At 47.4% G+C, this 27,174-nt stretch overlaps 1 protein-coding gene across 1 annotated transcript in view; it reads right to left on the reverse strand.

The window, feature by feature from the left end:
• Nucleotides 1-27,174, reverse strand: part of CHRDL2 (chordin like 2) — a 59,877-nt gene that overhangs the window by 10,374 nt on the left and 22,329 nt on the right. The window contains exons 2-9 of the mRNA XM_038374989.2: nucleotides 21,766-21,878; nucleotides 20,111-20,204; nucleotides 18,530-18,672; nucleotides 9,925-10,018; nucleotides 7,838-7,893; nucleotides 5,671-5,848; nucleotides 4,292-4,486; nucleotides 750-932 (exon numbers count right to left, since the gene is read on the reverse strand). Coding sequence (XP_038230917.1) covers nucleotides 750-932; nucleotides 4,292-4,486; nucleotides 5,671-5,848; nucleotides 7,838-7,893; nucleotides 9,925-10,018; nucleotides 18,530-18,672; nucleotides 20,111-20,204; nucleotides 21,766-21,878 — 1,056 coding nt within the window. The remainder of the gene's footprint in view (nucleotides 1-749; nucleotides 933-4,291; nucleotides 4,487-5,670; nucleotides 5,849-7,837; nucleotides 7,894-9,924; nucleotides 10,019-18,529; nucleotides 18,673-20,110; nucleotides 20,205-21,765; nucleotides 21,879-27,174) is intronic.

The raw sequence follows: 27,174 nt of genomic DNA on the forward strand, positions 1-27,174 counted from the left end.
AATAGGAACATAGGATGTGGGACTGAAAAGGGGACTTTGAGTCCCCTTCTATTGTAAATTGGTGTAGATCATTTGAAGTCAGTGGAGTGAAGCTGACTTACACCAGCTGAGGAAACTGCATGGTACCATACTAAATGTATAGTGTTTAATTTGAGGTCTCCTCTCATTTTATTGCTTATTAGCTATACTTCAACCTCAAAAATTGAGTTTTGGGTCTGATCAGTATTCAAAAGTTTGGATCCAAATCCATCGAGTCTGGAGAACTGGACATGTTGTGTGATGTTTATTTCCAGCGTTTGCTGCTTCCTGTTGAGTCAGTAAGCCATGAGAAGAGTTTTACTGCAATATTGCAATCTTTACTCTTTCAGTTTGGGGTGGAAGATGGAGAGGATACGGATCAGGCAAAAATGAAAAGGAATGAATGTCAGAAAGAGTTCACCTTGGATTTGGTGTGAATTAAAGGGCAGTGGTTGAAGGAGGGTCAGATTTTATCCAGACTGGTTTACTCAACTACTGTGCATCAGGTCTGTCTTACAATGGGGTTACTAGACACATCTACCTACAATCAATGCTAACCATGGAGATGTCTCCAAATCAGCAGACTGAGATTACCTAGGTAGGAGCATTGCAGAAAGAAGCCAAAAACATGATTCTCCTGCCAAAGCTGGAGAGGAGACTAAACAGGTATAGCCAATGACCCTTCAAATAACCCTTAAAAATTCTTTGCTGGTTTCATTCACCAGATTCACCTTTTACCAGTTTCCAGCTGTAAATTTCCACCTCTTCAGAAGAGTCTTTCTCTATTGCAATTTTTCTCAGGTTTTCCTTTGGGCTCTCAGAACCGGGTGGCACAAACATGTAGACCAATACCGTGTTCAGATTCTGGGCACATCTTGGGATATTTATTTCATCAGTGGGCTTGACTTTGGCATCTAGGCACAAACAAAGTCAGCATTAGTTGTTTCACAGCTCTGTAGCCAATAAGAGTGGCACAAAGAATGTAGACCAGGACTCAGAGCAAGTCCACACTGCAATCAGAGGTGTGATTACAGCTCAGGTAGACATACCTGAGCTAGCTTTGATCTAGTTAGCATGCGTACTGATAGCAGTGAAGACGCAACACCACAGGCTTCAGTGTGGGCTGTCCAAGCCCACCCAGAACCCTGAGCATGTCCTCGCATTCCTAGTTCATGCCAGGATCCATGCCTGTGTCTTCACTGCTCATTTTAGCCATGCTAGCTAGAGCAAAACTAGCATGGGTATGCCTACCCAAGCTCCAATCACACCTCTGACTATCGTATAATTGAGTCTGAAGGCACTATCTGAAAATAAGGAGCACCAAATATTATGATGAGTTTTAAAAGAAGACCATTTAGTTTTCTGTAAGTGGACGGAGACCATGACCATATGGCTATTGAATGCTGAAATAGTGACGTACCCTAGTGTTAGCAATGGTGAAGGTAGATTTTTTTTAAGCTGTCTGTTATTTGCCATGTGGATTGTTAAAAAAACATTATTTTTCCAATTCACAGCCTCTGTGTTGTACACAGAAAGTAGTAGGGGTCAGATAGCAGCAAACTGAAAACCTGCCCAAAACAAAACGAAGCAAAATTCTCATCTCAGATCCTGTTGGTGGAGTTCAGCTTGACTTGCTCTCCCTACCCATGAGGGTCTCTTAGAACATATCCGGGGGATGGGGAGGGGTGCTTCAGAGCCTGAGCTGCAATTTCCAAGTGCTTTCTACACAGTTTGTCTACACCGCTGTTTTTAACGCATGACACAAGCCCCACTCGCCCAAGTCTGTCAACCCAAGCTGGGAGGCTTGCTCTAAAATGCTGCGTCGACCTATCCTCATTGACTTCAGCGGGGATAAAGTAGGGCTCAAACCAAATCCCTGGATCTGAACACTGTTGAATTTGGGGGATGATTTACCAATCTTTGGGTCAGATCCTCAGCTGCTGTAGATCTGCACAGCTCCGCTGAAGCCAGCAAAGCTATGTCGGTCTACACTAGTTGAGGCTCTGACCCTTTAATTTGGAGGTGTATGTAACACATTGGCCTACCACATGGGATTGATCAGTCCCCATCTGCAGGTCATCTGCTGGCCCTCCCTGCCAGGGAAGGGAGAGGGGCGTTGAGACTCTAGCAGACAAGTGCTCTGTACAGTGTTATTATTGGGGCAACTCATGCTTTTTGGGCGTGGGCTCCAGGAAAACAAAGCAAATCTTCCTGTCCTGAGCAGTGAATGAGAGAAGGTGTCAGAAGATGTATATTAAAGTAGATCCTCCCCTGGGCTTCTTACACTGGCTTCACACGGGTAACTCCATTGATTTTAGTGGGGTGACTCCTGATTTAAATAGTTGTATCTGAGAGGGGAATCTAGCCTGGGCATAGCTACTCTGAATTGGCACCTCCTGACACCTGTCTGGTAGGGACTTTTCCAGCTGCACACTTCTCTTCTGGCCCACTGGCAAGTCATTTACACTAGTTCAGACTCACTGGACCTGTTTGTGAGCTCAGTTTCCCCAGCCAATCAGGAATAGTTTCAATTAAACCAATGGGATGGCTCCAAAGTAAAGCAGGGGCTAGACCTTTGGCTGGTGCGTATCAGTGTAGCTCCAGGATCAGGCCCCAGGTATAAGTGAGATCAGAATCAGCCCCCTTTATATTCACTCACACCCACTTATTGAGGTGTCACCCACTCTCCCTTACACGTCACCTCTGAATTTGGTCTGCCGTGTCAGTTGGGAGGGTGGTGGCTGGAGGGATATTTACAACCTTTGGCAATTTTTAAAACTCCCAAGCGAACGTGCATCGTCAATTTTTGGCTTCTGCAGTAATTAAGAATTCACTTTCAGATTTGGAAGCTGGTTTGTTGCATTTGGTTGAGGTTCCTGGAACTCAGAGGAGCTCCCTCCCACCGCTGAATTTAGCCTTGTTCTCTCGCCCTTTTGGCTGGTAAGCTTTTCACACTACACCAGAGAAAGTCTGGTTATAAATAAACACAGGGAGTTTATTTTAGGAGTGAGAATATGGGGTCTGATTCTGCTCTCACACCAGTCCTACACTGGTGTATCTCCCTCCATGGCAGTGGAGTTCCTCCTGATTTACACTGATGTAAATGACATCGGCATCCTGAGAGAGAGAGAAAAGCAGAGGGGTGTTTTGCAATGACCATAACATAAGCATTCAGCTAGCTGTCTGGATTTAGCATGATGCTAACGGGGGTGTACCCAGTCTGCCCTCCTCCACCACCATTGCCAACACTGGCCTCCATAGTCCTAAAGCAGGCAAAACACCCATTAAAGTCAGTGCATGTCTCACCAAGATGGCCCAATAGAGGAGGCATAGCTTCACCATCTGTACTGCACTGATTCCAGTGATAGCAAATTGCACCCCTGTTGCGCTGTTCAGAGCTTTCGCCCAACAAGTAAGCAAGCCTCCCAACCACTCCTTTGAGGCACAGCGAGGTTTTATAAATGGGAGCGCCTAGGGGAACAGAATAATTATGTGACTTGCCCCCTGACAACACAATGAATCAGTGGCAGAGCTGGGGCTAGAACCCACAAACCCTAACTCCCAACCTCTCCTCACCGAAGTCAATATCAAAATCATGCGACATGGCTAACCAGTGACAAAGTGGGAGGGGTGTGATAACAGCCCACGAGTAATGGAAAGGCCTAGGAGGAATCATTTAGGCTGCGGCAAAGTATTTAAGGTGCGGTAAACGTACACTGGGGGGAAAAGCTCCTAGTGGTAAGATTCATAGATTTCAAGGTCAGAAGGGACCCCTGTGATCATCTAATCTGACTTCCTGTAGAACACAGCTCCTACAACGTCACTCAGCAATTCCTGCTCCTTGGTTCCAAGTAGACTCCTGAAGAAGTGAGAGAAGTTCCATTGCCTAAACTTCTAAAGCTAAATGAAGTACACAGGGACATAGCTTAGGAAACTCTCCTTCATTCGAAGCGGGGGGGGGGCGGTGGAAATCAGGTGGCCTCAGTTCTTTTTCATCTCTAATCCCTATGATTCAAGCCAGAAAGCTTTCACAAAAAGACACAAAAGTCCACGTGTTAATGTACGTAGTAAGGCTCTAATTTTGTTAACACATACATGTGCTTATTCCACTGAAGTCACATGATTACTCTTGTTTAAAGTTCAGCAAGTGCATAGGTAGGATCGGGACATTAAAACTAGTTAAAGGAAAGAGAAGCCAGTAATAAATGAAGGCAAAACACCAGGAGAGAGCAGCGAATGTTGGGGAGGATAGTCTATCTGTTCTCCCACGTACCTGGACATACTTTACAACATTTCCCGTCTATTTTCTCAGGATATTCACAAGGATAGTCCTTGGGACATGTAACCTTCTGGCAGTCCTGGATCCCATCCGTGCAGGTACACAGGATGCATGGTAGGACTCCATACAGTCGGAAGACGGGATGCCACACTTCTCCATGGGAGTAGGTCTTCCCATTGTAAACGCAAGCTGAAGAGAAAGAGAGAAGGGTAACAATAAATAATAATAATCATATTGTACCTCTGTATGGTGCCTTTCGTCCTGATGGATCTCAAAGCACTTTGCAAAACTACCAAACTAACAGGCAAACTATGTCAAAGGGATTGCAACACCCACCACTGCAATGCATCCCCCTCTGGGGCACAACACGGCAGCAGCAATACCACAGAATACTTCAGGACAGAAGTTGAGTATGAAAATGATAGCCAATTGAAACTACAAGGGGGATTTAAGCAGTAGAATTTAGCTACAAGAGCTGGAATTTGGCCAGGACAGTAAGGCTAATAGCCCTACTCCTGCATAAATTGCATTGAGATCTTTAATGAGCATGAGTTGTCAGGACTGTATCTGAAAGAAGAATGATGGGCTCCTTAATAACATGCCTCTGTTCAGCACTACTCCGAGGGAAGAGCGCCACCTACTGAATTGCAACACAAGTTGCTGTGGACTCTGACTTTTACTTGGCGGTCTCCCATCCAAGGGCCAGAATGTCCCCTCCTAGAGACAAATCCCCAGGAGGAAGCTGGAGAAGGAAAACACCACCAAGTTACCCGAGTTTTCCCACACAGTTCCAGGAGGCTGCAGGGGTTGTCTCACTCCCTCACCCCACTTTCTAGTATCCCCAGAGATTCCCCTGGAGAAGAATGCCCAGGCAGGGCTGTGCTGACAGGAACTAGCCCACTTCTGCCACTAACGTGAGCGGCAGCTCCACAGAAAAGTTACTACAGTCCCAGCCCAGGCTGTGTAAATGTTTCTGCAGGTTTTCCAGGGAGCCTGTGGAGGGTCCTTGTGCCCCATACCGGTTCCTCCCCACTGAAAGGATCCCACAGAAGCTAACCCTCCCCCGAAACTCTCCTTTTGCCTGGAAAAAGGTAGCTCCCTGAATGGAAGATGCATCTGGGAGGCACAAGCTGGCCACCAGTAATGAGCTGATCCCTTAAGAGAGAAGTGATGGGCTCACCACCCCAGGCATGGCATTTAATCTGACCTGTCCTGGCCAGACATGACACCCCCACCCCACACCATCCAGTCTGCCATTTATGTGGCTGCCAATTAACTGGATACTGCTGCGCTCCGGAAGCCAACTGAGGGCACATGCCCTCTTCCCAGGGAACACACAGAAACCTTGCCCCCAGGAACGAACAGCCCATCACCTTTCTTGTGCTTTTCTTTCAAGATGAATTTGACGGTGGTGCCACCTCCACCTCCACCTCCTTTTGGCTTGAAGCCCCTGGGAATGAACTCCAGCGAGGAACTGATCACAGTGGAAGCAGTCTCGCCAAGCAATCTCTTGCTCACCAGATCCCCCAAGCACTGGTCTTGAGAATGTCTCTGTGAAAGGCCAGAAACAAGGATACTACTGAGTGCCAGGCAGTTTGGCTGCTCTGTCTGCGGCGCTCTATGGGAAACATTAGCTCCAAGTCACGTACACATTGGCTGTGAAGGGGAAATGCTTAGCCTCTAAAGAGTCTAGTGGAGAGTGCATAGAGATGGATAGAAATCAGGGGAGCTGGGTGCTATTTCTGGCTCTGCCACTGGGTGGCCATGGGCAAATCATTTCACTTCTCTGTGCCTCTGTTTCCCCTTCTGTCTTATCTGTTTTGATTGCAGGCTCTCTGGCGCAGGGACTCTCTCTTACTATTTGTGTGCAGCGCCCAGGACAATAAGGCCCTGATCTTTGGTGGGGCCTCTAAGTCCTACCGTAACATTCTCAATAATGGTAGAGTTGAAATTTGCTATCCTTCCTCAATTCCTGCCACTCAGTCCCACTCCCACAGGACATGTGTCAAGTCAAATACCATGTCTGACATTAGCAAAGCTACTCTTGGCTTCTGAACCTAGTCAATGGGTCATATTCCATGTTTACCCCAGAACACACACACACCCCCAGCCCTGAGTTCAATATAGCAGTAGGCCAGCAGAAAAGTCAATGTTCTCTCAAGACTGGTAATCCTGCAGTGCATGGGAATACCTTGCTCCTGACTTTGGGATTCCAGAGAAAAATGGGACAAGACACATAGCACAATGGATTTCCTTGTGGCTATTTCTGGAGTTTTATAGATTGGAGAGGTCCTGGCATTTCATCCACAGGGCTTTGGAAAGAGTAAGGACAAGAAGCTATAAGTGACCCGAATGCCGCAAACCTGGCATTGGTCATCCAACTCAAAACGTATTCATGAATCAACCTAAAGGAGCCAGGAGCTCACTTTTTCCTCCCTAGTAGTGTGGCTACAAAGATTAACCAGCGAGGCAGCAGGAAAACATGCTTCCATCCCGCTCAGGCTCTGGCTGCCATGCTGCTGAGGAATGGGCTACATGTGTACGAGGGAAAGGGGAGAAAGCAGTATTCTAAGCAAAAGCAATTGCTGCCACTGCACGGGAACTAGATTGTGTTTGCCCTTGGCTGTTTTCTGCAGCTAACCCTGGTGTCTCTCAAAACAGGGGCAGCACCAATGTAGACAAGGCTCCGACTGCCTCTAGCATTTAAATCACCATATCATTTAAACCCTGCTCAGAGCTATGGTGACTAAGCCAGTAGACAGCAGCACTTTAAAGTGAGTAAGGCACTGAACTGGGAGTCAGGAGACCTGGCTTCTATTCCCAGCCCTACCAGTAACCAAGTGTGCAACTACTGACACCTCTCTGCTCCCACGTTACACTGAAAGTATAACTGGGTTAAGAAAATAATTTGATAAGTTACTGGAGGATGGGTCCATCGATAGCTATTAGCCAAGATGGGCAGGGACACAACCCCATGCTCTGGGTGTCCCTAAACCTTTGACAGCCAAAAGTTGGGAGTGGACGATAGAGGATGGATCACTCGATAATTGCCCTGCTCTATTCATTCCCTCTAAAGCATCTGGCACTGGCCCCGGTCAGAAGACAGGATACTGAGCTAGATGGACCATTGGTCTGGAGTGGTGAGCAGAGCTAAAACTGGGCCATCATCTCTATGCTCCTTTGTATTCAGAAACGGCTTCCAGACATTTCTGATGAGTGAAGATCACTGCTGGTTCCAGGATTGTATCCTGCCGCCCATCTCCACAGTATCCAAGCAACTTCCATGTAAAATAAATAGCAAAATAAATAAAATAAATGGAGTCTCTAGTGGATTTCATGGAGTCTCTGGCACATCTCCCTTTTTGGGATAAAGTCTCTGAGTGGGGTGAATGTTGTTGTTACTGTTGGGGGTTTGGTTTGGGTTTTGGTAGAAGAACAGCTTAAAGGGCAAGTGTTGCAGAAACATGGATTTCCATGAATTGGCGACGTGGTTTATTTTAGAAGGGACACTTGGATTGTTAAAATGTAAACATCACGTACAACACCTCTGTTTAACTGCAGGGGCTCCTCTTCCATTGACTTCTCATAGGAACCATCTGTAAAACACAAAGTTACAACAGGAAACGCAGAAGGTTAAGATGGGAATTACTCTCAGCAAGTACCTGGCTTCTGGTGTAGGAGGCTCCCAAAAAGAGAACCACGCTCTAGTCACTAAAGGAGGCCACAGGGCACAGATACAATGTGAGCATCAATGGGATGGCATATTAGTTTCCACTAAAGTCTCCATATATCCTGGTTTTGGGGACAGTCCTTGTGTTACCACATCCCAGGAACTCCTGAAATGTCCTGGTTCTTTCATTTCATTAGTCCAAACTTTTGTAGTTTTTTTTCTTTCTAGCTACAAAAGTCGGTTCCAAACGTATTGCTATAGCGAGCATTCCACCACCTTAGAAAATGTTGCCCCTAAAGTGTCCCAGAAGTTTTTGATTGTGTAAATACAGTCACCTTAGTCAAAACCTAACTGGAGTGCAGTAAAGCACTTGTGATGGATCTGCAAAGCAGGGGACTGCAGCTCCCTCCTCACTGTACATCCCCTTCCTCCTGGCTAAGAAGGGATTATGTTCCCATTAGCCCCATAGCACTTGCCTACCCTTGGCCAGAGACGGGAAAGGTCCTGAAGCAGGAAGTCTGGGGGTGGGAGCTGCATGGCAGCAGGGAGCTGGAGAGAGACCCCAGGAACTGTGGACAGAACCACATATGGAACAGGCTGTGACTACTAGACATCACAGCTGGGTACAGGTCTGGGTGAGACTTATGGGGGAGCAGCAGCAGATGGGCAGGGAGCCAGTGCAAAGGGGCCCCAGTGAGAGACTAACAGAGCCTGGCTTGGAAACCCACAATGCTTATTGGCTTGAATAGAGACTGGATTGGAGAGGGCTCCCCAGGCACTAGGCCTGAAAAGCCCTGACCCTCACTCAATTGGACTGCCCCAGGGACGCAAACAGGAGTCATTATTGCTCACTTTGAACAATATCTTTAAACCTCTGCACCTAGGGTATTTACAGCCTTCTACCTGCCAGCCCCATCTATCAGAAACCTTTCCCTTAGCCATGTGTCTGAGTGGTTATGGAGACCCCCAGGGCTAATGCCTACACAGCCTAGCTGAAGCATCTACGGTGCTTGCCGCCAAGACACGGTACACTGGGCACACTACTGGCACCTTAAGAGTTTGGGGTGCAGAGTAACCCCAATAATTACACATGAAAAGGGGACAGTGGCACTCTCTGTCTAAAACCCTGTTTGTCTCACACCATTTCTGGCGTCTGCTGGCAACACATCTGCCAATTTCAGCTCTCAGTAAGACTGCTCTAAATATGGAGGAACTCCATGGACTTCTGTGGAGTTACTCCAGATTTACCCTGGTGTAACAGAGCAAAATTTGGGCCTCTAACTGTTTATCATTTTATTAGAAAGCAACAGCACAATGTGAAACTGCTGGTTTGACTCCTTGCTCTGAATTTTACATATAAATACAGGGCTTGATTGTCTTCCCACTCACCCTCGTGTAAATCTACATGAATGACAGTAAAGTCAGTAGAGCTAGAGAATCAAGCATAAAATGCCATTGAGGTTCTTAATAACCTCAGGGTGTCTTTAACCCCTGAGAATGACTATGCCACTGTGGTATTTTCACCAGTTTATCCGAGCAATGACAATAATAGTGTTACCCAGTCTGATTTCCACCAGCAAAGCAGCCTCTCCTGAGCCTGACAAATGAACTTCCATGAGGGTTTCATGTCACTAACATAATATAACAGTGCCAGTTAAACAAGGAGTACAACTCAGGCCATGACACAGATCCTACTTACACTCCACACAAATACACAGCGGAGGGGCACTGCTGGAACAGAGAAGAATTTGGCCCAAGAGGCTTTGTATGCGTCAGACTCTCTTACCATTGCTGGTGACACGGAGGCAGAGATTTGTGCAATTTACAGCATGGATCTTCAAAGTCATATTTAATAAGTGCGACATTCCCCCTCCTGGCTAATGGCCAGGGCTGTGATTCCCATCCACTGACCTGGCAGCAGACCTCACTTAGCAGCAGGGACTGGTTCCCATGTTACCTTGGCAGACTTGGCAGCAGGAGTCTGGCACAGTTAGAGGAGAGGAGCATAACAGATCAGGGCAGGTCACCAAGCCGCAGTAAATCTGGCCTTCCTAGGAAGCACAAAAAACAACCTGATGCATCATCTGCATTAACAATGTCCGGACAAGTACAGTGACCCTTAGTGTTTAATAGCCAGGAGCCAAATTGTGCCATTGATTTTTAAGCAGATTTCACTATTTGATTTCAGTGGGAAGTTCTTAAAAATGGTTGGATTGATAGGGCCCTCAATTTGCTATAGCAATAAGGGCAACTGTTGTATAATTTTCAATTACTCCATTCCAGCTTCAGTCTACATAGCCTAGTAGACTGGGACTCAGAAGACCAGCATTCTATTCCCAGCTCTACCACTGGCCTGCTGTGTGACCTTGGGCAAGTTGCTTGCCACTCCATGCCTCAGTTTCCCCATCTGTAAAATGGGGCTAATGATACTGACCTCCTTTGTGAAGCATTTTGAGATCTAGTGGTTAAAAGTGCTATAGAAGAGCTAAGTATCACTGTCATATTGGAGCACCCTTCCCCAGCTTTGTCTCTAAGTGTACAGTCCTTGGGCCAGATCAGGGCCGGTGTAACCACTAGGCGAACTAGGCGGCCGCCTAGGGAACCAAGATTTGGGGTGCCAAAAAGCAGTGCCCCCCAGGTTTTTTTTTACACTCTTGCTGGAAAACGAATGAATATAGAAAAGAGAAATGTCGTTGAACTTGTCGTTCTCTCGTACATTGCAGGTATAGCCTACGCCAACTCAGCGTCGTGAGCACAAGCATACTGCTTCACTATGGTACAAAGTGGCAAGAACGTCACCTGTTCTGACAGGCTGTTTATAGTGCCAAGTTTACTCGTTTTCAGAGGTTGTTGACTGAGGTTAACTATTTTTGTTGAGTTGTTTCAGATCGAAGACTCTGGCAAGTGCTGCTGCATCATTTCGCTAATACTTTATGTCAATTGTGTGTGTATGTTCAGTATTTGAGTGTATATGTTTATCGCGTGCGAATATGTATGTATAGCTATGTTGTGCAAAGTGAAAACAATAACAATGTCAACGCTGTCATGTTATTCATTTATTTTCATTAAATATGAAGACTAAATAATGAAATTAATAACTTTTCAAGACGAACGTGTATTAATTCTAATGAACAATGCCACATTATGCAGTATTCATTTTTGAAAGTTTATAATAAGTGATGCTCCGGGGGGTGGGGGGGGCGCAAGATGGAAGTTTCGCCTAGGGTGCAAAATATCCTTGCACTGGCCCTGGGCCAGATCCTCAGCTGGTGTAAACTGATAGCACACTATTGACTTAAGTGGAGCTTTACTGATTGACACCACCTAAGGATCAGGCTCTGCAGTCTTTGTCCACTAGGGAAAAAAATCATGACCAGTCCCCAGCCACCAGACAGGACCAGAATCAAACAGTGTTGCATTGTATTATATAGCACATGCTCAAATGAGTGTGTGTGGTAGGACCCTGCCCACACTGAGATGGTAAACTTTTTGGGGCAGGGACAGTGTTGATCTTCTACAGTGTGCGAACAGTGCCTAGTGCACCGCTAGCGCTGCAATCACATAAACAATTGCCACCGTGCAACTGTATAAACAGATTTCTCTAGCAGGGTCCTAGCATATTTCTGATGAGTGTGGTCAGATCTTGGGCTTAAGAACTATGCTATGAAAACTACATTATGGATTAAGAAGGGAATTGATTATAGCCTGATTTGATTAGCATGATTTTCAGGGTAAAACGTCTCTGCCCAGTTGACTAGGGAAACCAGGCTAGACTCCTGCTAGCGACAGCCATGTTTAACTAGCATCATAGCAGGCCACGTTCTCATTCCATATCCATTCACTCCCAGATTTGTAGGGAAGCCAGATGGGAAATGGAGTTTGGAATCTGAGCCCAGATCTGGATCCAAATTTTACATCTCTGCTCTATCTCTATTGGGTCAATCCAAACCCTCAGAACCAAGCACTCCCAACAATCTGTAATCTGGATCCAGAGATAGATTTTGTGGTTTAGACTCACTAATATTTATTATTAGTAGGGAGGTGGCCTGGAAAAGATCAGTGCTCTATGGATAAGTCTGAATAATGGGCTAACTTCAGCCTTGGTGTAAGCAAGCACAATTCCACTGCAGACAATAGAGTTTCATTCATTTGCCCCATGCCTGAATTTGGCCCATTATGCAGAATGCAAGTTAGAAATCAGAGAGAGCTGGTATGAGGCTTTTATACCATCCAGACCCCATAGATATCAGAGGTCAGGGATATTTTTCATTGTACCTATAGCATCCCAACTGAGGATAGTTAAACTAACTGTGAACATCACTAGATCCTTTGACAGCTTCTTACACCGCCAGGTGAGAAAAGACAAGGGTGCTGTGTGTAGGTGAATGGAGATAAAAAGAAAGCAAGTCTTGTGAATCAATGGATCCAAACTGAACCACTCAGCACGTCTACACTACAAAACTAAGTTGACTTTGTTACGTCGATATACAGCCCCCGCAGTAATTAAATTTGTTTTGCACGTCCACACTAGCTCCTTCTGTCGGCGGTGCGCGACCTGCATGCCCTGGATGTCAGTGTGGAGCATGGCGGGGCACTGACTGCCAGAGCCCCATCACCCAGGGCTGACAGCTGGAGCCCCGCCGGGCTGATACCCTGGAGCTGGAGCCACACTGCCCAACTCTGACTGTCAGCCCCAGATGGCCGGGCTCTGGCTGTCAAGTGCCAGGGATGACAGCCAGAACAGTCAACACAGCGTCTACACTGACACTCCATCGACCTAACTACACCAACCTAACGCTATGGGTGGAGTTATTAAGTCAGTTTAGTGGGCAACTTACATCAGCGGGAGCAACATTGGAGTATAGACACTTACAGAGTTAGGTCTACATAAACTGCCTTACATTGATCTAACTCTGTAGTGTAGAGCAGGCCTCAACAAAGACAAGGGGTGTGAGGTAATATCTTTTATTGGACCAACTTCTGTTGGTGGGAAAGACAAACTTTCGAGCCCCAGGTTTTGTCTACACTACAGACATAAATCGGGATAACTACCTCGCTCGAGGATGTGAAAAAGCCAGTTAGGGTTAGATTGTGGTAATTAGCCATAAATCCAGTGTCTCTGTTCAGTCCATGATTTTTAGGCCATGTCTACACTAGCACTTATGTCAGCAAAACTTTTGAAGCTCAGGGGTGTGAAAAAACACACCCCAGAGTGACATAATTTCACTGGCATAAGCACTTGTGGGCACAACGCTATGTCCGCGGGAAATGCTCTCCCACCAACATAGCTACCGCCACTCATGGAAGTGGTTTTATTGTGTCAGTGGGCGAGCTCTCTCCCGTCAGCATAATGTGGCTATCTTACAGGTACAACTGTGCCGCTGTAAGCTTGCTAGTGTAGACATGGTCTCAGTGTCTAGAGTTGGCTAGTAGGTACAGAATATTGTAATTAGCCATAAATCCAGTGTCTCTGTTCAGTCCATGATTTTTTGTGTCTAGCAGAGTTATGAATTTAACAGAGACACTGGATTTATGGCTTATTACAACAATCTGCAACCACTACACCCCTCTTTTTATTTTAGGACCACAGAGATGTTAACAGGCCATGCTATCTTAATGGTCCCTTCGAATATGTGGTAACTGCTATGCTAAACAATCTGTTCCACCTGACATTTAGCTGTGACACTGTGGGTACCTTTCCCAGACCTGAAGCAGAGCTCTGTGGCTCCCCAACAGAAGTTGGTCCAATAAAAGATATTACCTTATCTCTTTAATATTCTGGGACTACACTCAGCAAAGACAGGCTTGAGCCAAATGCTGCTCTTGGGTCAGGGGTGTAAATCCAGACTATCTCCACTGACTTCAGTGCTGCTGGAATTTGGCCCTTGCTTGTTTTTAGGTCACGGATGACTGTTTCCTTATTTACCCTTGAGAATGTCAGGTCGCTGCGTAAGTATGGGCCAAGTGGAAGAGAGGCAAATGCCATAAATAAAAGAATTTATGCCAAAGGCCATGCACTTGGTGAAGTTTTCAAAGAGGTTATTTAGACCAGCTGTTCGTGCAGCTGTTTCAGCAACTGGCAATATTAGACACGACCAATCACAATCCTACTGGTGGCTGGCTTCATTGTGATCATTTTATTTTCCCCTTAGTGTCCAAGACATTATCCCACTGAATAAACAGAGAACCAGAGAAAAGCAATCCAACGCATCCAGCAAGTACATACAAACCTGGGAGTTCTTGATCAGCAGTGTCATATAAAGCAGATAGAAAAGGAGTACCGGTGGCACCTTAGAGACTAACAAATTTATTAGAGCATAAGCTTTCGTGAGCTACAGCTCACTTCATCGGATGCATTATGCATCCGATGAAGTGAGCTGTAGCTCACGAAAGCTTATGCTCTAATAAATTTGTTAGTCTCTAAGGTGCCACCGGTACTCCTTTTCTTTTTGCGAATACAGACTAACACGGCTGCTACTCTGAAACCTATAAAGCAGATGAGACAGTAAAACCAAATGCTGCAGTGATATACAATTGTTGACGGAAGCATCCCTCTCCATCTGTATATATTTCACACATACAAATATATACAAAACTTTTGGGTCTGGTTCTCCTCTCTTCAGCAAGGACATCAATCAGGAGTTATACTGGTATAAAATTGGTGTAAATATGAGAAGAACCAGCCCCATCAATTATATAATTTGTATGTCTCGTGTCTATCTGTCTATCTCTATGTGCCAGATTTGGCCATCCCTATTCATGTTGAGTATGTCACTTGAAGTGTAAGGCACCTTAGTGAGGACTTGGCCCTGTTGGTGCAGGGGTAAATGACTACACATGGTGCAAGACGACAACAAATCAAGTCCTCATATTTTTTCAAATGAATTTTTGCGTGACTTCACCGCAGTTGATCGATGTGAAATTGTCAGTCCTGAAGACTAAGTCCCAGGCAGTACTAGCACTAGTTTACCATCCCCACTGTACATGGCTCACTCAATCCTTGGCTTCTCCACAGAGACTTCCAACAAGTGAGCCAGTGTCCATTGTGATGAGGAGACCCATCCATTAGGAATTGGTCTGAGACCAATAACTCATTCCACGTAGTCTTCCCATGAACCTTCAGATAGTAACGACTTCTGGACGCTCTCATGCTGAACTTGATCTGGAGTTGAAAGGCTCCACACCCTATTACAACCCCATAAGCCATCTGGCCCCCTTTAATATCTTTATATAATAAATGGAATGAAAGCAATCTCTGTACAGAACTCTCCTTTTTATGGCTTTGGGACATGCAGAGAGAGGTTATTGATGCTTGGAATGTTACCATACGCCTTCCAAGTTTAGAGTGGTCGTTGCTCGGCAGTTTTATGTTCTACTCCTGGAGAAATGGGAAAGATGAGAAGAAGCCACTCAATCTATCCTCAGACACTCAGCTTACTGGCATCTTGAGCCCTGGAATCATCACACATTAGACATCCATCTTTGGGCCTTACAATGGACAAACTGTGCGCTCGCCAGTCTAGTAGAGTTCAAAAAACAAACAGGAGTTGGGACACGGTTTTCAACAGGCCATTAACACTATCTGTTGCAAAGACAGGGTAAGACACTGTGGCAGAAGGCTACCAGAGTCGAGCCAAGTCCCTGTCTGAGTCTGCTCCCAGGCTTTCAGGCTTTCTGGGAAGAAAAATATTCATCAAATGCCCATTGGCAATGTTTGCAAACTGAAAAACAAGATGATCCACTACCAATGATTTGCTCTTCAGCAGCTAAACAGAGATTATACAAAGTAGCTAAGACTATCTCTGATGACAGGAGTCTGCTCACAGCCAATGCCTCATAATGAGAGAGGGTCATAACACCCACAACACTGGGGTCACCAGTTGAGGAGAATCACAGTAGTTCACTACAGAATCTGCCTTGAAAGCACAAGATACAGCCTCTTGCAGGGTTTTCTGCCACAAATGGTCCCAAGCTGACAGCTGTAAGGCAAGCCCTGGTTAGCAATGTAACTTACTAAGGCATGCAGTGCTGCTCTGGGCTTCAGTAACTTGCTCCTGGATGAAATCTGCTCTTTAGCTTGGTAATGTAAGGGCTTCAGCGGATTTCTAAGCACACAGGGAGCCATGCTGCAAAGGTGTTGGTGTACGGCCAAGCCTCCTCTTCCAAGTGCTTCCATCTCCACAATAATGCTTCTAGCCCAGCAAGGTATCTGTGGTGAACTCCAATGGGTGATTCCAAGCCATCCCCTCTGCTGGTCTTAACTTTGGATGTTTACAATTAGGCACTAGAAAACGGACAGTAGGGAGCAATCTTGCACAGGTAGCAGGGTGGATCTTTTGTATCTTTTAGGAAGGTATTATTTAGTCAGGGTGTGGTCAGAAGTTTTGGAGGGCCCTTCATCTTCCCAGGTGAAAAGTCCTGCCATCCTTACTCACGCTGAGTGGCACCTTACTTCAGGAGTAGTCCCATAGAAATCAATGGTGACTGCTTGTGGAAGGAAAATACTAAGCATAAGCAGGATAGCTAAAATCTGGTCCTAATACAGTCTTCATATCTTCACACTCAGTGGGCAGATTCTGATCTTGGTTACTATTCGATTTCTATTCTGTTCTATCTAGATGCATATCCCTCCCTGATCTCTGTAGTGTCTGAGCGCCTTCCAGTCGTGCATTAGTGATGTGACCGACATGTGTCACGTGTGACTCGTTCTCTCTCTCTCTCAACCTCTCCCCATTGGGAGAATTGTGTGTGCAGTGCAGTGTTTTGTTTGGGGGTGTTATGGGGGCATTTTTTGCAATGTCCATGCTGCTCTGTGTTCATGTCAGAGAAGGCAAGTGGAAGAAGTGCATCTTGCACTGGGAGCAGAAGGTGGTGAGGTTTGTGATCACTCTTAGATCCTGCGGGAGTTCATCTCACAGTCCCGGACCAACCCCTGAGAAAGTTCTGTCTCCTGAATAGATGAGCTTTAAATTCTATCGAGCCAGAGTGAAGTTTTCAACCATGGTCTTCATCCTGGAGCTTTAGGCTCTTTTAGATATCCTGGGTTGTGAAGGGGTGTACCAGACCCACACTGGTTCAGCAGGGGTTAACCTCACTCTGTGTGCCAAGGAGACCATGCCCCCTCATGTCTGCTGGGCATGCTCCAGCTGGAATCTAGATATTAAAAGGAGCAACTCAGCTCAGTCAGGGCTCACTAGCGAAGGGAACGGAGGAGGAGGGACCGCCAACACTCCAGTTCGCGGTGGCCAGCCAGCCAGTGATGACCAATGACACTTAGCCATCCAACACTGCAGAGGGAGGAGAGGCCATGGGACTCCCAAGACAACTAGCTGTGGATAGGAAATAACCCAGGGGAACTTAACAGGGAAACAGTCAAAGAACAGGGGTTTGGCTCAGCATGTTTCAGTAGGATCCCCGCTGAGCAGGTGGCAGGCAACCCCGCCACCACAAGGGCCCTGAGTTGGGACCCAGTGGAGTAGGGAGGGCCAGGATCCCCCTACCCTTACTGCCACCCACCCCAAGGCAACAGCCCACCTCTACAAACACTCCTGCCATCAGGCCACACTGCCCTGCTGGTTCAGGGTAGCCCTATTGACTCTGACCACTAGGCCATGTAGCCCTGATGAAGAGGGCAGCCATATTGATTCTGGCCATTAGGCCACACATCTCTGTGAGAAGGTGCAGCCTTATGGACTCTGACCATTGGGCCACACAGCCCTGATGAGGAGGGCTGCCATATTGACCCTGGCCACTAGGCCATGCAGCCCTGCAAGGGAGGGCACCCTAATGACCCTGACCATTAGACTGTACTGCTCAGAAGCCAAGGGCGGACATCCAGACTCAACTGCAGGGTTGTAATGGCCCCGCCACTCTCCCCAAAGGGTGGCAGGCTGTACCAGCCCCGTAACATGGGCCCAGGCCATTGAGCAAGCACCTTGAAGACAAGGACTGAGACCTTAAACTTGATTCAATACAGTATTGTAAACCCAGAGAGACTCAACTGAAGTCAATGAGATTACTCTGTATTGACACCAGTGTAAGAGATCAGAATCCAGCCCTAGGTGTCGGTCGACCAGAGAACTCCTGTCTCTCATCAAGTCTGATCATTCTCATGTAATGGGGAAGAATCCAAATCTCCTCTCACTTATGCAGGTTTTACTCCATTGTGACTCCATTGACTATAATGGAAGATCTTCCAGATTACACCAGCGTAAGAGCAGAATCCTATCCAAAGGGATAGGCTCTGATACACTACCTGACGCCACTGAATAGTCCTACGGAAGCCAAAGGGACTCCTCATGGAGCGAGGTACTATTCAACATGAGGATGGCTACCAGAATCAGCTCATGGGAAATAACATTGCCATGCCAGCCATGCCCAGTGGGAGCACCCCTTACAGAGCTGAGCTGGAATAGCTGGTCAGATTATTGTGATACTGCTGTAGCGACATAAAGATTAAAACACAAAGATTTGGCACTCCCTGACCACGTCCTCCCCCTTCAAACCCATGCCCACCTGACAGATAAAGCATTGCAACTCCCTTTGATTCAAAAATAGCTTACGGAGCAGCTGCACTGTACACACTGATTTGGCTGCCGAGAAGGGAAGAGTTCGCTCGTGGTAAACATCTCCCCTGGTTGGTAGGTTGTCCCGTTGTACTGGCAAGACTTCACAGGTGCCCGGAGACCAGACGGTGTGTGCGGCTCTACAGGGAGAGAGGAGGAACAGCAACAGCTCCACTGAGTTTTGTTGCTTCCCAGGTCCGGCATGCAGGACCTGAAACCCTGACACTAAACAGATCCTCTCCACTGACACTGCTCTGAATAACGGGAAGCTGGGACCATATTCCAGGGGAGATGTAAACACAGAATACTTTTATCAGCCCCCCGCCCAGTCCCGGATCCAGCCTGGCCTGGGCCATCTCTGGCTGGAAGGGAGCCCATAAAGACAGTTTGCTCTGCCTCTCTGTCAGATTATTGTTAATCTTAAAATTAGAGTTAGATTGCCAAAGACACACCATAGGAAAAGGGAAGGACTTGTGGATAAGGAAGCCACATTTCTTCCCTTTCTCCCCTTGGCTTCAGAGGGTGGTGAGAGGCTACTTCCCTGCCCCGGCAGCACATTCTTCCCCACAATGCAGGGAAGGGGGCAGGGAATGAGGAGAGCCTGGATTCTGCTCCCTACCCCCACCTACACCAGATGTGGCCCACCTGCCCCGGGTAGCCTGCACACGGGTGTAAGGGAGGATTCTTAACACCCCATATCCATCCCTGTGTGAGCACGTTGTCTAAGCCACAATGCAGTGCTATACGTTTGGAGCGGGGAGGTGACAAAAGCCAACAGGGACGGATTTAGCTCAGATTTCCATGTTTTCCGGTCCTGTCATGCAGCGGCCCGGACAGCGCGTCTGTTTCCAATAGTGAGGTGGAATAATAATAGTTTTTACATCTACAGCAAAGTTCCTCTGAGGCCACGAAAGCTCGTTACACACAGTAATCCTAGCGCCCCCATGAGATGGTCTTCACTTTGCAGAGGGATACACTGGAACAGAGAGGCGAAGGGTGTGTCTTCATTGCAGAGTTAATGCGGGAGACAGGCACCTGGGTCTGCGCACCCAGTTCAGCCTCGCCTGGGTGGGTGTGTCCCCACTGCCTCCCCACAAAAAATCATGTGATCCAGGAGCTATTTCCAGCCCTGCCACGCTGTGAGGCACTGAGCCGGTCTCAGGGCCACCCTGTGCTGCTGTGAAACGGGGACAACCATTTTTGCCTGCTTTCATCAAGTGTTTTGACATCGCTGGGGGCAAAGGGGGCTCTGTGGGCCAGCTCCTCAGCTGGTGAAATTGGCACAGCTCCCTTAATGTCCTGTGCTGACAGCAGTTGGTGATCTGTATCTATTGGGCATTGTCTCCTCTGGGTTTGTACAGATCCCATCACATGGGGGCCCCGTTCCCGATTGGGCTTTTGGACCCTCTCCTAATATAAATATTTAGAGCTAAGAACAATGTTATAAGTGCAGAGCGTTGTTATGATTACTGTTTCCCTCACGCCCTGACTGTCCAGAAGCAGAAACATCTACAGAAACTGAACTCCCAGAGAAACAGAAATGTGGAACAAAGAAATCTGCTCCAGAAATCCACTTACCTGCACAACGAGGGCAGCACTGCTGCGGGTCAGTGACAGGCTTTACACAATGCAGGGCTGGGCACTGGATTTGGTAACAGCTCACATTCACATTCTGTTTGCAGGGAGAGAGAACAGGGCTGCTCAGAGACAAAAATCCTTCCCCACAAGCCTTTATGAAGATGCTGCCTTATTTGGCCTTTTGGACTGAGCCAGAAGTGGAAGGCACTAGGCTGAGTTACCGCAGCTTAGGGTCTGGGCAGTTGTATTTAAATTGTTGGTTACCACCGCGAGCTGCTAACCAGAGTATGATCCTTGACAAGTACAATGATTATGAGGCTGTCTAACCGGTTACTAGAGGGGCCAGCTGGCCTGCAAACATTCTGCCCTGTGCCCCAATCCTGTCAGATCTCCCTGTTCATCCAAACAGTGCAAAGCCCCAGCATCGCTTGACTCTTCACTAAGTTGATCTGATTCAATAGGTTCCATGGTCTGGTACCTGGGGCACTGCTGTGGGACTCAGGAGACCTGAGATCTACTCCTCGCTCTCCCTGTGACCTTAGGCAAGGCACTTCCCATCTCTGTGCCACTGCTTCCCCTCCCACCCTTTGCCAGAAGCTGGGAATGGGCAACAAGGGATAGATAACTTGATGATTTTTTGTTCATTCCCTCTAAGGCACCTGGCATTGGCCACTGTCAGAAGACAGGACACTGGGCTAGATGGACCTTTGGTCTGACCCATCATGGCCGTTCTTATGCCTATTTGGACTGTCAGGTGGCAGCTGGCTCTATTGGGCATTGTCTCCTCTGGGTTTGTACAGATCCCGTCACACGGGGGCCCCATTCCCGATTGGGCTTTTGGACCCTCTCCTAATATAAATATTTAGAGCTAAGAACAATGTTATAAGTGCAGAGCGTTGTTATGATTACTGTTTCCCTCACGCCCTGACTGTCCAGAAGCAGAAGCATCTACAGAAACTGAAATCCCAGAGAAACAGAAATGTGGAACAAAGAAATCTGCAAATAAGGGACTCTCTCTTATTCTGTGTTTGTGCAGGGCCTAGCACAACGGAGCCTCAGTCTTCTTTGGGAAATGTCATCCTTTGCTCCTGGCCCTGGCCCCAGGGACCCATGTGTTTGTCACTCTAGACAGGTTCTCCCTGTGTCTAGGAGGACTGAACATAACAGAAAATGCAGAAGCTCCAGCTAGTACAGTACACAGTTAGTTTCCTCAGCAGGATGGGCTGCTGCAAAGCCATCACCCCCTGTACTCCAGTCCTTCCATTAGCTCCCAGTCCACTTGCATTGCTAGTCCAGGGCCCTGTCCCTGAACATCAAAGCCCTCAATGTGTCAGGACCCCACCATATCTCCACCCATAATCCACCAGCATGGCTTCCCGCGTCTGGGAGAATGCAGTTTACAAAGCTGTGAGAGCCAGTGATAAAGCTTCGCCATCTGGGGGATTCAGTTGTGGAATGAGTTTCCAAAAAGGATTAGGCTAATCCAGCAGCTGGTTACCCTTAAGGCAACTGCAGTTTGCCACCATAACTGGACTGATTAAAGGCTGTCAAAGCAAGGTTAATGCCCAGCGGCCCACTATAAACAAGTCTGGTAACCATTGACACCTGTTCTCATATTGTAGATCAGCATGACAGATTAGACTGTGAAGATATACCTCCAAACAGGTGCATCGGATGCAGTACGTCAGCCCCTGAGGTTCCAAGTAGGGATGCCAGCTCTCTCCTGGACCGTACTTCTTGCCATTAAAATCACAGAACATATCCGGACCTGAAAATCAAACAGGCATGAGAAGGGCGCGCTCTTGGAAACGCATTATCCTTCCCCAGTCGATCAGCAGGATTAGCCAATGCTTCCTAGAGTCATTGATAAGAGGCAAACCCGAGCTTTTCGATTCAGAGTGTGTAACCTGGCGGTCCGGGCACTGACCCGTGGGACACCCACATTCAAGTCCCTGCTCTGCCTGCTTCAGAACGGTGTTTTCCATCCCAAATCGCTCTAAATCAAACACAGCAGGGACTTAGGTCTCCCACATCCCAGGTCAGGGCCTTAACCCCTCAGCCATTCAAAATCAGCCTTTTTTACCAGAAACTGTTGAAACCGATACATCTCTGGACATATGCAGTGTTATAGCCATGTCGGTCCCAGGATATTAGCGAGACAAGGTGGGGGAGGTCATATCTTTTACCTCACCAACAGAAGTTGGTCCAACAGATGATATTATCTCACCCACCTTGTCACTCTAACATCTCTGGATGTTTAGGCTTCAATGAAACAACATCTTTTGGTGAAATTCCATTTCATTGGCAATGTTCCGACCAGCTCTGTTTTTCACGCTCTCTCATCCTGGACTGCCAGGATGTCAGGCAGAGAGATCTGAGACAGCTTTAGTGTTACAGTCTGGGATACACGTGGCCAGAACAGAGTCAACTTCAGAGGGTCACAGCTTGCAGGACATGCAAGGGTTAATCCAGACAGTGAGTGAGACGCAGTGTTGCCAACTCTCATGATTTTGTCATGAGACTCATGATAATTACTGTTTTCCTTAAAGCCCCAGCTCCTGGAGTCAAATGAATATGTGATGATTTCAGCCTTCATTCTTAAAGAAAAAGTAAGTTTCTAGCCCTCGCAGCTGTGGAGAAAGCATCAAAATGTGACCCCAGTGCACCCTAAAGTTTCAAAAAGCAGAAGGCAAATAAAAAGAACACCAAATCAATTATTTTTACATAATTTCATGATTTTAAAGCCAATCTCATGATATTTGGTGAGCCTGACTCATGATTTTTGAACATTTGGGGTGGCAATACTGTGAGAGAAAGAAAGGGATGGAGGGCAGATGAAGAAGCAAGACAGGAACGGACGAGCCAGCTGAAAAAAATTGAGGGTTTTTTTTTGCAAAAAAATGTAGACAAAAATGAAAACGGTTTTGCTTTCATTGAAATTTTTCCTCCAAAAATTCAGGTTTTCCTTGAAGGAAAAAAATAATCAAAACGGAACATTTTCAGGTTTTTTGGTTCTGAACATTTTGGGGGTTGGGGGGATTTTTTTTATTCTTTATTTTTGTGGTTTCCTTTTTAGGGTTTTTTGGTCAAAAATTGGAAAATGTCGAGGAAACAATGTTTTTCAGGATGTTTTTCACTTCTTCAAAAAAGCCACTTTTTGAAAGAAAAACTTCAGCTGCCCCAGCCGCCACTAAGAACAGGTGCGGTGGAGCTATGAAGCGCTGGACAAACAGTTAAGGTCTCCAAACACCCCCTATGAGGTAGATGGATATAATCGCTGACACACTGGGAACAAAAGAGTCCTGACTTGTAGCCCCCTGCTCTAAATTCAAGATAATTCTCCCAGCCCCTTTTCAGTAGCAGTCGCAAACCACTGGGACCATCTCAGTGCGGTGTACAGTGCAGACCTTTGTCTGATCCTTTCCACCATACGTGCCCCCAGCAGAGACAGGCCTTACCAGGGATCAGACTGGCTCTTCAGTCAGGAGAGATTTGTTCCATCCCCCCAAGCATTTCTAAACAGAACCAGCCAGTCTCTGCCTCTGTGGACGTCTGTGGGAGCGTGAGCTGCTGAGATTGGGAAACTGCTCTCTCTCTCCATCCCATAACACGCTGTGAAGTCACTGTAGATTTAAATGTAGTGAGCCAGACCCATCCCTGGCATCACTCTAATGACTTCACTGGAGTTGGACCAAATTCATCCCTGACTTCACTGAGTGCAGGTGAATTTGGCCCAGCACTTGTCTCCGTGTAAAGAGAATTCCGTGTTGTGGGATGGTAAAAAGAGCCTTGCAGCTTGTGGGAACATTAGTCGGCGTAGCCTTCTAGCTCATAACTGTTTCACATCAGTAGGGCTATCTGAAACCATTTTTAGCTGAAAGTTGTTACGTTTCAGCTGTGTCTTGTCTCTTTAGATGGGCTCTGACTGTGAGGTCATACAGTAGCGAGCACAATGGAGCCCTGATCTTAGCGAGGGCATTTAGCTGCTGCTGTGACGCAAATAATAATCATAGTAGTAATGCACAAGGATAAATGGTGTTAGCACTCCAGGATACCACAAGCGGCGATGGTTCATTTACTGTCCCCTGACATTTTCAGGGAAGAATTTTCCCTTATCAGTGTCTTTTGTAGAAAGGGGCTATATTCTGACCCCCTTGCTCGTGCGGATTTCCTTGGGACTAGTAAGGTTTAATGTCAGCAACAAACGGGCATCACTTTCTAGTAGCTGCAGTGTCTCAAACTGGGCCCCTGCAAATTGAGACACTCACAAGAAAAGGCCCCTTTTGAACAAGTGGGCCTGAGTCTCTGTGTTCCTCAGTTTCCATGGGCCTGGTTTTCAGAGGCGCTGAGCTCACACTGCTGCCACAGACCTCAAGCAAAGTCACGAGTCCCTCAGTATGAGGGGAAATCAGAGAAAGCTGGCCTAAGAGATAATGAGTCAGTGGCAGAACTGGGACCCCAGGACAGGCTGCCCAAGTGCCACGCTGTCATTGCCTTTTTCTCATGCTAAGGACTCTACTGAGGCTTTTCCTGCCTAGACGTGCTGCAAGTGGCTCCAGGGAGAGTGGGGACCACAGCAGCAGCTGCTCCCAGAGTCCCGGTGCGCTTTGGAGGGCCAGCAAGCATTTCCTCCTTCCCAGCCCTGACCCGAGCCTCGGTGGAAGGGGCATAGCCATGGTCCAACATCCCCCATGTCCGTTGGCTGCGCAGCCCCACTCGCAATGCTGATCCCTGCTGCTTGTGCGCAGGGCGCTGGGTCTCTTCCCTGCAGGCGCACAGCAAGGGGGAGGTGGCGTCCTTTCTGCTCACGAGCATCCAGAATCTGGGTTTAACCCCTTAACAGCTGCTGTAGGGAACCGGCCAATGGATAAGGGAAAAGAGCTGCACTCACCACCTGGCACAGTCAGACCTTGGACTGAGGAGCCCTCTGATACTTTTCTCTGGGTTCCCTCCAGATTTCTGCAGCCTCCCTCATGCAGGGGGAGCACACTGGAGGGGGCTCCCCGCATTGCACCTCAGCCTTGTTCCAGCATTGGCTAGCGGGATGACCACTGAACAGCGCAGCACACTGAGACCCACTCCCACAACGCTCCTGAGCTCCGCCAGCTTGGGAAGGGAGGAGGCCAAGACCAAGGAATCAGACACTCGACTGAGCTCAGCGCTGCCACTAAGCCACAGGACGAGAGCCTCGTCCCTCATCTTTACGGTGTCACCAAGGACGCTTTGTCAGCCGTTACAGCAGCTATGTTTGGGACAGGATAACCTGAAGGATACGTGCAATGGGCCCAATTCATTGACATGTGATGGCACCTCCTTGCACCACATGGCTCCCTGCACCCTTTCCACTATTACCCTCGGTTCCCACTGGGGAGGGGCCTTTCTAACTCCATAGGACTTCTTCAGCGGGAAGCCAAGTTCTGAATAAGCACATCCACAAACTTCTTTCCCTGTTTGACGTTCTGCCACGAGGGCCCTCTGCCATGACTGAGACTGATGGAAGCTGGTGTATGCCTGGGTGGATCCACCCAGACCGGAACTGTCTGGCCTCTAGGAAAGCAGCACTGAAGATTCCATTTGGATAGATCCCAATGGGATTCCCTTTCTTGTACCCTGAGCCGCTGCCCTGTTTGAGCCCAGCTGACAACAGACATGAACAATTGCTCTCAGAAGAATTCAGCAGGGCTGATAAGACTGCGCGGGCCAATTGCAAGCAAGGCTGGCTATGATCCTGGAGAAGAAATTGGCAACAGAACAAGCTGAGTTTGGACACACATGTAAGATGGAGACTGACCTCAGGAGGAGAAGACAGCTAAACAGGCTACGAGACAGTGCCAGCAAAGAGCGACCTTTTGGTCCATCTTGGCCCAATCCTGCAAGGTGCTTAGCTGACTTCAACTGAGGCTGAGGAGGCTCGGCCCTTTGCAGGAATCACTCCGCATCGAGCCCTACGGGAGGAAGCTAGATTATAAAAGACATATGTGGAAGTAATGGGTAAAACTGAATGGGATAAAGCAAAGGATGGAAAGGATGTGGAAGGGAAAACAGAAAGGACCTAAACTAGGAATAACTCCACTGAAGTCAAGGGAGCTAGATTGATATAATGGGATCAGAATCAGGCCCAAATGTACACACGTAAATTACTGTATTCCAAAAGAGTTGGGTATGCTACAGTCAGAGACCATAGACATGTAGGGCTGCAGGGACCTCGAGAGGTCATTTAATCCATCCCTTCACAGTGAGTCAGGAGCCAGTATACCCAGACCATCCCTGGCAGCTGTTTGTCCAACCTGTTCTTAAAAACCTCCAGTGAAGGGGATTCCACAACCTTCCGGGGAAGCCTGGTCCAGAACTTAATTATCCTCATAGTTAGAAAGTTTTCCTAATATCTAACCTAAATCTCCCTTGCTGCAGATTAAGCCCATTACGTCTTGTCCTCCCTTCCATGCACATGGAGAACAATCCATCACTAGCCTTTTTAGAACAGCCCTGAACAAATTTGAAGACTGTTATGAAGTCCCCCTCTCAGTCTTCTTTTCTCAAGACTAAATATGCTCAGTTTTTTCAACCTTTCTTCATAGATCAGGTTTTCTAAACCTTTTATTATTTGTGTTGCTCTCCAGTTTATCCACCTCTTTCCTAAAGCCTGGCGCCTAAAACGGGACACACTACTCCAGCTGAGGCCTCAACAGTGCCGAGTAGAGTGGGACAATTACTTCCTGTGTCTTATATGTAACTCTTCTGCCAGGTGGAGCCGGCAGCAACCAGGGTCAGGTTCAATACCTAGGGTTCCTTTTCAACAATACAACACAGAACCGGCTCAAGCCCCACGCCGTAACCTAGAAAATACACACCATCCCAAGGCACCTCTGAGAGGCAATACTTCTCCACTCGCAAGCACAAAGCCTGAGTGTAGAAAAGAAACTTTTAATGAAAGGAGGGAAGTCACCCAACATTAATTAGGAAAAATGCCACAAGCAGGATTCATAAACATAAAACCGTGAGCAGGACACCCACCCCAGAGTGCGTGGGCAGAGCCTTACGCCTCGTGTTCTTGAGTTCTACAA

Source organism: Dermochelys coriacea, chromosome 1, assembly GCF_009764565.3.
Source record: "Dermochelys coriacea isolate rDerCor1 chromosome 1, rDerCor1.pri.v4, whole genome shotgun sequence".
Lineage (NCBI taxonomy): Eukaryota > Metazoa > Chordata > Testudines > Dermochelyidae > Dermochelys > Dermochelys coriacea.